The sequence below is a fragment of the Ctenopharyngodon idella genome, chromosome 1, assembly GCF_019924925.1.
Source record: "Ctenopharyngodon idella isolate HZGC_01 chromosome 1, HZGC01, whole genome shotgun sequence".
NCBI classification, from domain to species: Eukaryota; Metazoa; Chordata; class Actinopteri; order Cypriniformes; family Xenocyprididae; genus Ctenopharyngodon; species Ctenopharyngodon idella.
In genome coordinates, this window is record NC_067220.1 from 38,641,923 (window position 1) to 38,657,786 (window position 15,864).

The 15,864-nt window shown below is 37.9% G+C and overlaps 1 protein-coding gene across 4 annotated transcripts in view; it reads left to right on the forward strand.

Annotated features, from left to right (window-relative positions):
• Window positions 1-283: 283 nt before the first annotated feature.
• Window positions 284-15,864, forward strand: part of lef1 (lymphoid enhancer-binding factor 1) — a 51,360-nt gene continuing 35,779 nt past the window's right edge. The window contains exons 1-3 of one of the 4 annotated variants that reach the window (XM_051901426.1): window positions 284-1,029; window positions 2,739-2,805; window positions 3,630-3,757. In XM_051901426.1, the coding sequence (XP_051757386.1) occupies window positions 823-1,029; window positions 2,739-2,805; window positions 3,630-3,757 (402 nt within the window). In that variant the 5' untranslated portion in view covers window positions 284-822. The remainder of the gene's footprint in view (window positions 1,030-2,738; window positions 2,806-3,629; window positions 3,758-15,864) is intronic. The other 3 variants (XM_051901435.1, XM_051901444.1, XM_051901455.1) reach the window with 3 other exon arrangements.

The following is a 15,864-nucleotide window of genomic DNA, read 5'->3' on the forward strand; positions in this document are numbered from 1 at the left end:
AAAGAACCTGCTGATTCACATGAAACCATTCTGTCATTTAACATTCATTAACATGTTCACAAATCACTTCAGATGTTTCCTGTAAATCCTAAATATTTTACGCCGCGTATGTATGATCCAGTAGCTCCTTTCTAATTGGTTAAACTGACGTTGTTACGACACTGTTTTCGTTTCCAACTGCTCCAAAATGAATCTGAAAAATGAACGTCCACATTTTTTCGCTCTCTGTCCATTTTTGTTGGATGAAACGTATAAAATCCCCCTTTACTTTCCTCAGGAGTGTCAAGTCAATGTATGTGCGTGTGCGCGCGCGCGTGTGTGAGGTGTCAATCAAAGCGGCGGCTTGCCTTTCATCTATATAGTCAGTCAGAGATCAGGGGGAGGAGTACAGCACTACACTCTCTCCAGCCCAACATTACTCTCAGTCTCTGCTGAGCTCATTTCTGAAGAGGGACACCTTTTTACCCAAGAAACCAAACGGGAATGACACACAGCATCTGAACTCCAGCACTTTTTTTTTTAGTCGTTTTTTTTTTAACAGTCAGAATTGTCCTGCGTTCATCTGAACTTTAACTTCTGACGCTTGCTTTTAAAAACACCCAAGGAACTGTACTTTAACTTTTTAAAACATTCAGCGCCGCTATATTTCATTTCCCCTCTGGATTCTCGAGTGTTTCACCGGTCGCGCGCTCTTGCTGCCGTTGACCAAACACTCTCGCGCGTGTTTGGAGTGTGCGAGCTGAAAGTATACGGGGGTTTCTGTCGCACGCGTTCGCTTTCCGGGCGTTTGTAGGGTGAGGAGGACTTTCAATCACCCGAGAAATGCCGCAGTTGTCAGGTGGAGGAGGCGGCGGAGACCCGGAGCTCTGCGCCACCGATGAAATGATCCCGTTCAAAGACGAGGGAGACCCGCAGAAGGAGCAGATCTTCGCGGAAATCAGCCACTCCGAGGAGGAGGGAGACTTAGCGGAGATCAAGTCATCTCTGGTCAACGAGACAGAAATCAGTCCCAACAGTAACAATCACGACGTGAGTACACCTCAAACGCACGTGAAGGTCCTGAACAATCTCAGTGAAACTTCATGTGTCTAGCTGTTGGGAAGTTGGGATTTGTTTTCAACATTAAGTGTCATGTTGATATTTTAATCTGTGTATGTGTGTATGTGTATGTGTGTGTGTGTGTGTGTGTGTGTGTGTGTGTGGATGGTTTAAATGGTAGAGCTACACGTGTTAAAGTCAACAAACTAATTTTGACCCACAGTTCTTATTTAAGCGAGACAAAAAACACTAAAAGGGCCTCGATGATCATAATTTTCTTTATTGATCATAAAAATGATAGCTTTTTATATATATTTTTTTATTTGTTTAATTTTTTTATGAGTATTCATTAAAACTATCATTAACCATATTTATTTTTTCAACCTACTGTCGTTATTTTATTTTCAAAGAAGGCATTTTTGATCAATATTTCCTTTTACTGATCACAAAAAATAGTAGCTATTCAACAGATTTATTTAAAATTTTAGTAAGAGATTTATTCAGTTTGTTCAACAATTCATGTTGAACCATTATTAAACATATTGTAAATATAATATTGCAATACTACTAGGCTACATCTACTATAACAATGATAAATGTTGTTGTTGTTGTTGTTATTGCAATTTTTGTGATTAATAATAATTATTCAGGAAATTCTGCCGGATAATAGTGTGCAATATGCACATATTTTAATATTTCTTAAACAGCCCATTATATCTCTGATTGTTTTTTTTGTGATATTCTTTTACAGCTAGCCACAAAACTGCAATATGCTTATTTTTTAAATAGATATTTGTTTTTAATGTTTGTTTTATTAATAATAATATTTTTAATAATATATTAAAAATCAGTGCACCCCATTTATAATGGCGACAAATGAATTTGCCTGTCCTTGTACAAATTACGTATTGCATTTTCACACAAAGGAAATGGTAAATAATTATCCAAATGAAACAAAATGGCTCTGTATATCCATCTGTATTTTGTGAAGCAGTTGTCAGATTAGTGTGCTGGTGTAATCTCGTTTCACTTAATTTTTGTTTCTCTCTCTCTCTCTCTCTCTCTCTCTCTCTCTCTCTCTCTCTCTCTCTCTCTCTCTCTCTTTTTTTTTTTTTTTTTTTTTTTTTTTTAAATTCCCATAACTTGGTCATGTGCATCAAGTAAAATGAACTGAAGAATAATAAGATGCTTGGCTTTATTAATGAAATGTATTTCCTCCTGGCATCAACAGCATGCAGGGTTACAGCATGACATGAGAAAGAACAAACTGACGGGCTGAATGTTAATTGGGAAAGCAGTGCAGATCCTCACTCCGCTGGAAGGCACCCAGAGGGAGCTGAACTCCAAATGGAGTTTATTTCCCGGCACTTCTGATTCATAATGCGGAGTGAACGAGAATAGTAGCGAAGCCTTTCTTTTTCCTTCCTCAAGATACCGACCGCATTTGTGGTCAGACTCCACAGCAGAGAGAAAATGACTGAGTTAATCAATGTACAAAAAACTCAAGTTATCTTTTCCTTATGGATGCCTTCTGCTAAAAATATGATCAAAGCATGCCTTATTTTGTCAGCTTTTGTTTTAGGGTTTAACAGTTTTTCTTTGGATAGCAGGAAAAAAAACATGTTTTGAATTCCACATCAGAAATACGTTGCACATCAGAAATTAAGCTGTTAATATCTTTCTCCTACATTTTTGAACAGGCAGCTAGACAGTCCCAAATAACACCAGACTCTTACCACGACAAGCACAGGGACCATCCGGACGATGGTAAGTCGTATGGCTTGGGGAAAAAATTGTGTATTATTAATAATTATTTGATTCAGTGATGCGCTTCTTTTTTTCTTAAAGCATGCTTTTACAAAATCATGGCATTTTCATTCTGTTACGTTAAAACACTTGCAAAGAAAGCTATATATATATATATATAGCTTTCTTTGCAAGTGTTTTTTATATATATATATATTTCTCTTTTTAAAAATTCTAATGAATACAAGATGTTATTTTTAATAAATATGCTGGTAATTATTTAGATGTGTTCATCGGTTTCACTGATCATGCTGGCTTTGTGAGGGGAATTTCACAGCCCACAGTGTGTTTGTTGTCGACACGTAATGACACGTGCCAGGGAAGTGCCCCATCTTCCTGTGACACGCTGGCCTCCAAACACACCGTCTGAGACTCTATTGTCAAGAGCAGCATGTTGCTGTGATGGCCCGGAGTTCATTTGATCTCTGTTTGCACCCGGGTCTTTTTTACGCCGGGCAGGGCGCTGGGGTCACAGTGAAGTGACTTGATTGTCTTTTGCCCTTTGTTCTCTGCTTGCTGTGAATTAGGATGCAAATTTTCAGCTAAACACTTCAGTGGCCTCAAAACGGCTGCCCCATTTTAAGATACTGTTAGGAACTTCTTGGTTTCCTGTTTAGCTTGAATTTCGTGCATTTTTACAAATTTGGTCATTTTGATTCATTGTTATTTGGCACTGAATGTTTTGTTTTTTGTTTTTTTTAGTGACTGGACCACATAAAATATTACTTAAAATAAATTTTAAATCTTGCCTTATTAATTCAAGCTGAATTTTATTCTCTTAACAGGCAAGCACCAAGACATGTACAGTAAAGGCCACCCGTACCCCAGTTACCCAGGATACATCATGATGACCAATATGAACAATGAACCCTACATGAACAACGGCTCTCTCTCGCCTCCCATTCCCAGAACGGTGAGTGTTTTCTTGTGCTGATCCCTCGCCGTCCAACCAGTGACATTTTTCACAACTTTATTTTATCTTCCCTCACGCAGCTCGGGGTTATGATGTTAGTTGCTGATTGGCGGCGTGTCTGTGACTAATGCTGTGACCCATATCCATATCTGCTTGTACTGTCTATACTTTTCAGCGTTGCAAATTAAAAAAAAACAGCAATATTTGCATTATTGTTTTGGGACTTGCACTCTTATAGATAAATGTATAGAACTGTACCCCCTCGATTATTCTATAAAACAACCGCTGATGGAAGGAGGGGGTTTATAAAAAAAAAAAGATGGTGGATACGCTAGCAGCTGTCCACCCTAATCCTGTTTGGTAGTTTTTGTGTGGTTAAGACTCCCTGTTTGGCAGTTGACTGGTGCCTGGAAGAGACGGCCGCTGCAGGCAGTCTGTGAGCCCGATGAGAGAGAGGGCTTTCTCCGCTGAGCTCATCTCATCCATTGTTTGCACAGCTCTGAATTCAGCTCCTTTATCAGTCTGCGGCTGTGCGATTATGGTTCGGTTTTGCTCGCCGCTGTGGTGACGGTCGCCAAATAGAAGATTGATCTGTAATTGATCAAAGCATTTGGGATAAATAGTTATGACTTGGTTAACATTTTTATCGTTTAGTTCTTCTTAAGCATTTTTATTACTTAAGCATATACATTGTTACACAACAAGATGTGGTTTAGCAGTTTATTGGCAAACACAAAAACGTCTTTGGGTCAGCAAGGTAGTCACTTTATGGTTTAAAGCCTTAGCTTGGGAGGTACAATAAAATCCACAAATAATAGCAGATTTTTTTCCACACATACTTGACAATGATTTTGCAGAGTTGTTGCAGAAACCTGCGACCATTTGCAACTTACCTGAATTTCCTTTTTTTACTCTGTGCAATAAAAACGCAATCATGCCAGATCCATTTGCTCAAGCTCCTCCGTCTGTTGTCTCTTTCTCTCCTTTGCGGTGGCTCAAATATTCGGACACAGTATCTCCAAGGTCTGGGATCGGTTTTCAGTAAGATCAAAGGCATCTTCTTTTTTTCCCCTCCTTCCTCCCCCCTTCATTCCCCTGAAGTTTGGATTGATTTCCATTGGCTATGACATTCCAGTGCCTGAACTCCCACCCAGTCATGAAGCAGACAATTTTCTGGTGGTCAGCATTTTTTTTTGTGTGTGTGTGTTGTTACTACCTGGTGAAACGCCAACCGTACGAGTACAATGTTCTCCAGCCCCCCAACAGTAGTGGATATTGGCATCATGGTGCTTAGTGATCCATGAAAGCTCTACATGTTGCTCTAATCTGATAGACGACATCTGGAAATGGCATCCAGGGTTCCTTTGAGATGACTAACTTGGGGTCAGCAGATAATGTTTCCAGGTAAACACTGGGGCTGCATTGTCTCTGGTGCCTGTAGCTTTGAAGTTATAATATTTTAACATTAGTTTGAAATAGTGTATTGGGAATTAGGACAACCTAGGCATTTCCTCCTTTTGAAATGATTTCCCTCACGCCGGGATGTTTCATGTAGTTCCGCTTATCTCGGGCCCTTTTAATCAGTTGGAGAGAAGAATGGGGTGATGGGGTCCTGGATTTCATTGAATTGTTTAATCTGTTCTCCATCCCCTCTCTTTCGTTTCTTCATCTTAAATTGGATTATTTAAAGTTCGAGCAAAAAGTTTCATCTCACTTTGAGATGTTACATGTTTGACCTGTGATCCATAAGTTCGTTAATGCCTTTGTCTAAATGAGTTCAACAAAAACCAAATTTCCCCATGTATAATAGGTGGCGCTGAATATCAGCCAAATTTACTCCAGGATAGTGGTTTGCATACTGCATTTTTATGTTTTAGCTGCGATTTCGGAATCAAAGCTTTTGTATATTTGGTTATGAAGTTAAACAAAAAACATATTTTCCCATGTATAATAGGTGGCGCTGAATATCAGCCAAATTTACTCCAGGATAGTGGTTTGCATACTGCATTTTTTTGTTTTAGCTGTGATTTCGGATTTAAAGCTTTTGTATATTTGGGTGTGAAGTTGCTATCAGCAGATTTGACTTAATCGTCAAAGAATACAAACTTTGTCATTGGGCATCGTTGCAAATAGCATATTAGTCATGTTTACGGCAAATTTTCACATTTGGTGTGTAAAAGTCTCAGAGAAGAGCAGTTGCGAATTTAGAAAAAAAATACAAATTAACATTTAGAAAATCTTAAAACGATTAAGTGCATGGAAAGTAGGTTAATTTATTATTTGCTGGTTGCAGTAAGACTTCTACCTTTCAGCTAGGCTGTGTTCTCATAAAGGCTGTTTTGATGGGTAGCTTGCTCACCATATGTATGTACGGCTACTGTAGTACATGTGCTGGAGCTGCTGGTGGAGCAACTTCTGTACTTGTGCTGTTTTCCTCCCCCATCCTGACTGGCCTCTGGCAGTGGAGCTCGGGGAGAACCGACCCAAGATATACACTCACACTCGGCCTGCTTTGATGTGGGATGTGACGGATCTCTCGGCGTGGACATGCCGTGGAATCACAAACCCCCCCAAACCCTGGCTTTGCCTAAAGAGATTTCACACAGCTGGATCATCTACTCTCACTCTGTTCTTTTCTGCACCATTCGAAGAAACTACAGTTCCCAGCAGCCCTTGTGTGTGGTTTTTATAACATTATTTATGTCTTGCACTTTCATAGTTTTCAGTATTTACATTATTATTTACGTCATAATCAACACTTTTGAACTTCTAAGCTCACCCATATGCCTTCCTAACACTCTTAGCACATACGTTAAACACATAACATGTCATCCTTTGATGAAGGCAAGTAAAGCGAACAGCCCCCACACATGGGTGATAAGGGGCAAACAAGTAGCCATATCATCTGCTGAGCAGGTCTGAACACCAGCGTGGCCTAGACCTTGCAGATTTCAGCAGCCCACGGCCCTTTGAAGTGCACTGGTACAGACCCAGGGTTTTGAAACAGAGGGCCATTGATACTCTGTTTACATCGGCCGGTTACCACAGCCATATTGAATCCATGTGTCGGATGTACAAAGCAAAAAAGGCTGGCAGTGTTATTAGGTGATTTTTCAAAGGTTTGCCCTCATGGGGCACTTCACCACCCCCTAAATATTAATGTCAAGTGACCCACTGAAATTCTTTATTTGTAATGTCTTAATGGTAGGAGACTCTACAAACTCTGAAACACCCAAATTAAATTGCTTTTGTGTGTATTCAAGCAATGCTGTCATATTGGCATTGGTTTTGTTCCTCTTTGTAAGTCGCTTTGGATTAAACCATCTGCTAAATGCATGAATGTAAAATTCATCAACAATTTTTGTAATATAGAATGCCAAGTTTATATCCTAAAATTATCATTTTTGAGCAGGCTTTGAACAGGCTTGAACACACGAGTGTTTTTTTTTCTTGACCTTTTTAATGCACTTTTTCTGCGATCCAGCGGTAGCACCTGTTGAGAGGATCCTGAGGGCATGTGCAAGTGAAGTGCAACGTTGTATTTTGTCTTCGCATCACAGTTGTCATCACTTTTCCTGCATGTTATGTCTCCAGGCCCGGCTGTGACCTCCAGCGGCCTCTTTAAACCCTGCTTTATTTTGACAATAGTAGCTGATGCTCGTGTCCCAATTTGGGTTGTTTTTCTTTTGCACTTCTTATTTAAGTTGTTTTTTTTACTCCTTTTCATTTAATGTTTGCTGCTTCATTTGGTAGTATTCTCATTCCCAGTGTCATTTGAAGCTCGTTTAGTCTCGAATTACTTAAAATCCCCATGTTTTTCTCATTTTACAATTGTTTGTTTGAGATGTGACATTCAATGCTTGTCAGTAACCCTCTTCTATCAAATCACGCTAGTTGTATAACCGTTAGAAATTGTGTAGTATTGCTAATTTTGCTGTGTTGAAACGCCAAAACAGTCAAGTTGAGCATCTCATCAAACCTTCGTCATCTCAAGAGAAATTCATTAGTGACAGTGATTGAAACCGCATTGTTTGTGTACATGCATCCCTGAACTTTATTTGCACTGCTTTTTACTGATCAATAGAGGCTCTGTGCCACTAGGTTCCACTTTTTTCATATTTTTCTGAAGCTCATTATTTTTTTTTTTGTCAGGCTGTTTGTGTATGTGGGGGCAAAAGAGCTTCACATGCTCCATGAATCAGACACCACTGAAATATTCATGCTCCCTGGTGTAGGAGTTTGGTAAAGGGCTTCTCTGAGTTACAGTACAAAGATGGCTCGCCACCAGGCTTTATTAGCAAGGCTGTTTAATGGATGTATGGATACAGCCTCCCCCCCCCCCCAGTTTCTTGCATGCACTCACTCCCTCTCTTTGTGTTGCACACCAAACCCTCCCTTTGCCTCCAATTTCTCCGACTCTTTCGGCATCTCATAGTCAGTTAGTCAACTCATGTTTGCAGCGGATGGGAGGGGAGGGCTTTGCTATCAGCTCTTTTTGTGTGGTCTCGGCCATAAAAAACACCCTGTTCTTTGAATGTGAAAAGAGCCTGTCTTTAATTTTTGGGAAACTCATAAAAGTTTGTCGCTCCTTTCATATCTGCCACAGAATTGAAAACAAATGCTTCCTTTTTTCATCCGCCTTTGAACTGGCCAATTATGGAGTTGTGAAAATAAAAATCACCCTGTCAATCTCTCTTGCTCCCTCTCCTCCTTTTTTACTCCTTTCTTTTCCAGCTTTTTCGTTTTAACTTCGCTCTCTTTGATTTCTCTTCTTCACTCCCTTGTTTTTGTCTTTTTCTGTCTTCCCTTCTCTCTCGTTTGTGTTGAAGGTGTGTGTGTGTGTGTGTGTTGGGGGGATCAGTGATGTCAAAGTCAAAACCGAGAGCATTAAGAAAACTGGCGAAATGCAATCCAGCTGCAATCCGACATGACGCTGGAAAAAGGGGGCTGTGGAGCAGAGAGCTGCGGCGTATTCCCAGGGCGCACAACTGCTCGCGGCCTTGGCTTTGATCTCTTCAAAGCCTTCTGCCTCCTACTAGATGAAGAGTCTTGGCTTCGTTTCGTGAGCGCTGGAGAGAGAGAGAGACAGAGAGAGAGAGAGGGAGGGTGAGCGAGGGATGGTGAGGGGAATTAGAGGGGGTTGTTGTGCATAGAAATGGATGAGGATTGGGGGGGAGAAAGGCGAACTAAAAAAAAAAGTGACAAAGATACACTGAAGGAGGGCGGCAGGAAGTTAAAGGTGTCCTTTTGCCCTATTCGGGCCAAAATCAGTCAGATTGTGGGAGTAATTACTTGTAATTCAGCACAAGTCTCAGGGGGTTTTGTTACCTGAGGGACTCTGACCCCAGAAATGGAGCCCAGGCTGGGGAAGGGAGGGCCAGCGGAGGGAGGGATGGGAGAGGTGTTGAAAAGCAGGCTGCCCTGTTGCCGTCCAGCAGAGCAGAAAATGGGAGCACAATGCAGTGATTACCCTTGCAGATGTCCCCATATTTATGTCGGCGATGTTTTGGTGTGGTGTAGGCGGTGGGATTGCTACGGAGCTAACAAGGCTCGGCTATTGTAGTGGAGCGTGTGCCCGGTTCTGCCCCCTCCGAAACCCCAACACACCCACCCCCAACCTCCAGGCTTTCCCACATTAGACTGAAACAGGGAAACTATCCCGCCCCTAGAGGTGTCCAATTTGTGCAAAATACACTTACTTAAGATGCTGATGGCAACATAAACACATTTTCAGTGGCCCATAGAGGAGGGTGGCCTGTAGCCCAACTGTGATGGCAATATATAGGCGACACTGAAGAAAATGGTGTATAAACTACTTTCACTCAGAAATTGCTAGTAAATTTTCACACAGTTGCAAAGAAATGGCAAGTGACGCATTGAATTACATGTGAAACTGATTTTGACAATTTAACAAAAAATTTTGACAAAAAATATTTCATGATTTGTCATCACAACATTTATTTTCTTTTTGTCAAATCAACTTCAATAAATAAAATTGAGTTTCTGTTGATTGAAACCAATCATCTTCATTGTATAAATTCTTAAATTCAATGAACTCAAAATTTTAAGGCAACCAGGTAACTTACTTTAACTTAAACCAACAATTTATTTTTTACAGTGTATACATTACATGATGAATTTAATAATAGCAAATAAGATATGCACAATTTCTGAAGTTTTTTTATATATGTATGTGTGTGTGTATATATACACACACACATATATACACATATATATATATATGCTTATTTTTATGTAAACAAGTTTTGTATAAAAGTTGAATAATTTACAAAAATCATTTTAAAAATTATTTTTTATATATTTGAAATTGATATAGTTTTTTTTCCCAAAGAAATGACTTTTATTCAGCAAGGATGCATTAAATTGATCAAAAGTGACAGTAAAGACATAAGATTTCTATTTAAAAAAAAAAAAATGCTGTTCTTTTGAAAAAAATTATCATGTTTTCCACAAAAATATGAAGCAGCACTGTTTTCATCATTGATAATAATCATAAGAAATGTTTCTTGAGCATCAAATCAGCATATTAGAATGATTTCTGGAGGATCATGTGGCACTGAAGACTGGTGCTGAAAATTCAGCTTTGATCACATGAATAAATTACATTTTAAAATATATTAATTAAAAAATATATTTTAAATTGTAATATTCATGTTTTTGCTATGTTTTTGATCAAATAAATGCAGCCTAACATAAGTGATTTCTTCCATAAACATAATATATATATATATAATATATATATATATAATATAATATAATATACTATTCCGTTCTTGTTTTGTTTTCTCCCATGTTTATGTACTCATGTTCATGCCTCGATCACGGTTTACACAAACTACATAAACCGTAACCATTACCAGTGCCCCTCATCTCAGCCTATTGTTAATAAGGTTCATCAGACAAATTGACTGCTCTGCTCCTTTGATCTGATCTTTCATCTCTGAATCTGGCCTTCTGCACTACTGTTACTGATCTCAACAGACCTGAATTGTGATGTTTTTTTCCCTATCGCTAATTGATTTGAGTCCATGTGGAGTGTTCATTTATTGCTGAAGGGCCCTTCACAAATATATAGAGCCCCTTATATGAGACTGCATGTTCAAATACACTCTAGAACAGGCATTTCTGTTTTTTTTTTTTTTTTTTCTTTTTTAGGACATCTGCTATTATTCACCTCCTATTTTGCTGTATGATATGCTCTCTGCCTCTCTCACACTCGTTCTGGTTGCGGATATGAGAACCTGAGACGAGTAGCACTTTGTTTACTTTCCTCAGTTGTTTGATGCTGGATGATGAAACCTATAAAAATACTCCGCAAGACTGCGTTTGTTCATTTGTGTGCCTCGTACCAACTTCTTGCAACCACTGCAGCGGTTATTAACAGCATCTGTGCCTCCCAAAGGATGTGCATAGGTAATACTAAAATTAGATTTACATCTTGGTTTGAGACTACACTTTACTGATGTTAGGCCTGCGAACACTACCAGTCAAAATACATGACAGACTTTGTGTTTCTCAAGATCTTAAAACCCTTTTGATCTGAAGCCTTATGCTTAAATGTTTGAAATGAGTTTTGTAGACACATGTCTAGTTGATGTAAAATACTTTTGGGAAGTTGACAACCCATGGTGTGTGACATGCTGTACTTTATCTAAACAATATTTTAAATTTAGAATCTTTTTGTAATTAAAATGCATGTGGCTTTTATGACGATTAATTGAGAGACCACATGGAACTCGCACCATTTAAAATGATGCAGTGAAGGCAAAAGGTATTTAAAAATAGTGAAACAGTGACCAGTTAAAGGGCTTAATATAGACTTTCATACATTTTAAAGGGTTAGTTGACCCAAAAATAAGACCTTCGTTCATCTTCGGAACACAAATTGAGATATTTTTAAATCTGAAAGCTCTCTGACACCTCCATAGACAGCAATTTAATTACCACTTTCAAGGCCCAGAAAGGTACTGGATCGGCGTTCTGACTTAGAACCCGGGAGCGCTGCACTGCGTTCACTACGTCAAAAAGCATAGGAGACTGACAGGGAAGAGAAGAGATTGTTGAATAATGTTGTTATTTTTGTTTTGTTTTTGCACACAAAACATTTTCTCGTCGCTTCATAACATTAAGGCTGAACTACTGTAGTCACATGGATTATTTTAATGATGTCTTTACTACCTTTCTGGACCTTGAAAGTGGTAATTGCATTGCTTTCTATGGTGGATCAGAAAGCTTTTGTATTTCATCAAAAATTTGTGTTTAATGACAGAATTTTCATTTTTGGGTGAACTAACCCTTTAAATGGAAATCTTAATAGTTACTTATATTAAACATTAAAAAAAAAAATTCAATGAAAAAAAATTGTCAGTACAGAAGTGTTATTTCATAGTTTTTATTACACTGTTATTTATACAATGTACACTTAGCAGCTGTGTTCGAAAGTTTGTAGTGTATGTCTTGGACTGGCTGTGTGTAGAATCATAACGATGGCTGGAAGCGATCAGTAAGTTACTGAGATTTGCAGATGGCCTGAAATATCAAAGTTTTGAAGTTTTATTTCAAATGGTCTAGCATGTAAGCATTTTATATAAACACATGCATTAAAATATCTCATTGATGTTGTCCGTTTCAGTCCTGTTGGGCTACACGCCATATTGTTGACGCAAACAACAGTTGTAAGACGTTTAATAAGTAAAAAATGAGAAAAAAAAAAGTTTTTACCACAAATTTCTAGTGGTCTAAAAAAGTTGCATATTTTGGTTGCATAATAGTCATGAGTTGCTACTTGCTAGTCTGTTGCATTACAGAAAGGTGGTATTCTTGAGAGCATTTCATTTGAGAGAAATTTGTCTACGCCCCTAAGTTTAAGATGAGTCATCAGTATTTTTCATCTGTTTTAACAGAAGAGAAACTTGACGTTAATTTTTACTTTTAGAAGTAAACTGGCTAACAGACATGGAATAAAAGCCTCAAATGTAAAATTCATCAAATATGTTCCGATTGGCTGTGATTTGTGTAGTACACTGTGAAGTTTTCAGTATTTTGTGTTTTGGAACAGTCCATCCATAATGGTATAATTCATATTCCAGCAGAATACTCTAGATAGGTTTGCCTGGCATACAATGATATTTATACCTGCATGGCCTTTGATCAATATTTATGTATCTCAGATGGCATACATCCATGGAAAATGGTGCGCATGCTGCTTATGCATTATAGATTTAGGTTGTAATTACTGGAGCTATTTTGAAGATAAACTGCATTAAAATTACTGACGGATGGTTTCTCAGCTCGTTCTGTTTCTACACGCCCATGACGTGATGTTATTATGAACTCATTTTGCGATTGAACATTAATTGAAAACTTCTTGGAAATATGACTGTTGTAGCACATGACGCCTTTATTTACACTTCTGTTTTTCAATCTGTCATTTAATGAACGATGCACAAGAATAAACCCCAACCATTTGCAGACACAGGGTTAGGCTAATTTTCTGAATCCTTATCAAAAGAAAAAAAAAAAGAAAAAAGCCTTTTAGTTAGACCAGATCTTGGACCTGTTCCCTCTCCCATCCCATTATCTCCTATTTAATGTCAAGAACACAAAGATCTCATGCACGTTTGCATACTCCACCACCGAGTCTCGCCTTGTTTGCACACAGCCGATGTTTTGTTTGCTTTAGTCTGGACAATAGTCACAAAAGTACTCCTTCAAAAGTATCGAACCGGGGGAGGTGCCTGTCCTGCATGTGAGCCGACTTTCAAGAGCTTGTTGAAGTGCTCCCTAGTCATGCGTGGGTTGAGAGAAGTCATTTGTTCTCCGAGGATTATAGCGCAAGTGTGTGTGTGTGTGCGCTCTCTCAGACTGAGGGTTTTCACTGGCTGATGCTAAATTGAAAAGAAGTTGTGTTGAGGTTAACTAGCTAATTCCTTAACAATGTGGGGAGGCCACATTTATATGAGAGGTTTGTGCGTAATGCGGTATTGTCCTACCTACAAGCAAAACAGTGCGACAAAGGCTTTACGTGATAAAAGAGTGAAGATGTAGGGTTGTTACAATTGATCCCTCTGTCTTATTGAGACATATTCAGTCTTAAATCTGACAGAACAGGTTTTGATTTCTTGCAGTCTTTAAGAAATATCACATTTTCTTTAAATTATCTCTGCGACGGAGAACTGCACAAGTAACAAAAGCAAAATAATAAGAAAATTGATTTGGGGAAAAGACTAGTTGTGTTTTCTTGTTTGTAAGAATACATCCAATCACATGCAGTAGCTTGTTGAGGACAGGCGTGCTATTATTTTTCTTAGTGATAAGACTTTGTTTTTGTCTGGGGAATGATAAAATATCTTACAATATAGGAGGGACCTCAGTTATATTTATTGACCAAAGTGATGATTTCATATGCCCTATGATTTCTGTGATGCCAAAAATGCAGATGGAATCGCAGAATCATAAAAATGGAATTTACTGTATGTGACAATTTTATTGTTACTTACTGTACTTTATGCAGAATGTTGTGGGATTTGGTGAAATCTGGATAAATTCAAAGATCGGCTGTACACTCCACTTTAACTTCATTTCCAGAGCTGCTCTGAGAGTTCACAAACATTTCACCATTTAATTTGATAAAACTATTGTCAGATACACACAGAAACTCAAAGGTCTTCACTACAACCTGCCAAAATAAAAGTTCAGTTTAACTTGAAATTATGACTGTAATATAATACTGTTGTACAGTAGAATGTACACTCTAAAAAATGCTAGGTTAAAAACAACCCAAGTTGGGTTGAAAATGGACAAACCAAGCATTTGGGTGGGTTGTTTTAACCCAGCAAATGGGTTAATGTTTGCCCAACCTGCTGGGAAGTTTTATTTAACTCCACTATTGTTTAAAAATTACTGTATTGCTTGCTTAAAATGAACCCAAAGTATGTTGGAAATTAACCTTTATTAATGTTTAATAAATGAACATTTATTAATGTTTAATGATTAATAATGAAATGATAAACATTTATTAAATTGCTTATTAATAAAGGTTCACCTTTTGATTATTATTGTTGCCTCTAGTAATTATGTGTCTGATTTTTAATTTCCAGCCTATTTTGGATTAATTTTAAGCCAGCCATATAGTAATTTTTAAACAAAAGTTGGGTTAAATAAAACTGCCCAGCAGGTTTGGCAAACATTTAACCCAACTGCAGGGTCAAAACAACCCAAACGCTGGGTTTGTCCATTTTCAACCCAACTTAGATTGTTTTTAACCCAGCATTTTTTAGAGTGTACTTAATTATAATAATAATAATAATAATAATAACAATAATGATAATACAGTTTTATTAAAACAAGTATTTAAGGAAAATCACACAATTTCACACAATTCCCTTTAGAGGTTGAATATGCATTTTCTGCAGAGCTAATGTCAGCAAAGGTATGAAAAATAATGTAAAAGGTTGGAAAAATAATTTATTTAAAAAAAAAAGAAGTTGTATTGATTGTTTTCTCGATTTCATTCATTGTTATTGATGCAGTTTCATAAAAATGTACTTCTATGCATTTGGCAGACACTTCTTACTGTACATTTCATCATGATTTTATCATTTCATGCATTCCCTGGGAATCAAACCCATGACATTGACGTTGCTAGCTGTGGAAATGCTAAAAGTTTATTTGGCACTTTAAGAAAATGGAAAACACTTTACCTTTTAAATATAACTGTATGCTTAGGATATAGTGGGTTTGTTTGTTTTCAGTTGGTTGTTTTTGGGGTACCCTAAATGGGCAGTTACACTGTGCATTTCGTTCCATTGACTTCCATTCATACGCATGCGACCTCTGGAAACGCAAGATCATGCAATTTACATCACGTGAAGATGTGTGTCCAGTAGAAGATCGATATGTGATGGTGTGACCTCTTAACAGAATAAACAGAACGCAATTTTTGAAGCTGCAGGTTTGCAGCGTTGCAGGAAAGTGGAGTAGATTGTATATTTTTACATTTTGGATTTATTATTATTGTAATATGTTGAATTCATGTTTTTAAAAAAGACGCCACAGAGCATGATGTCATATCACGACCGTTGCAG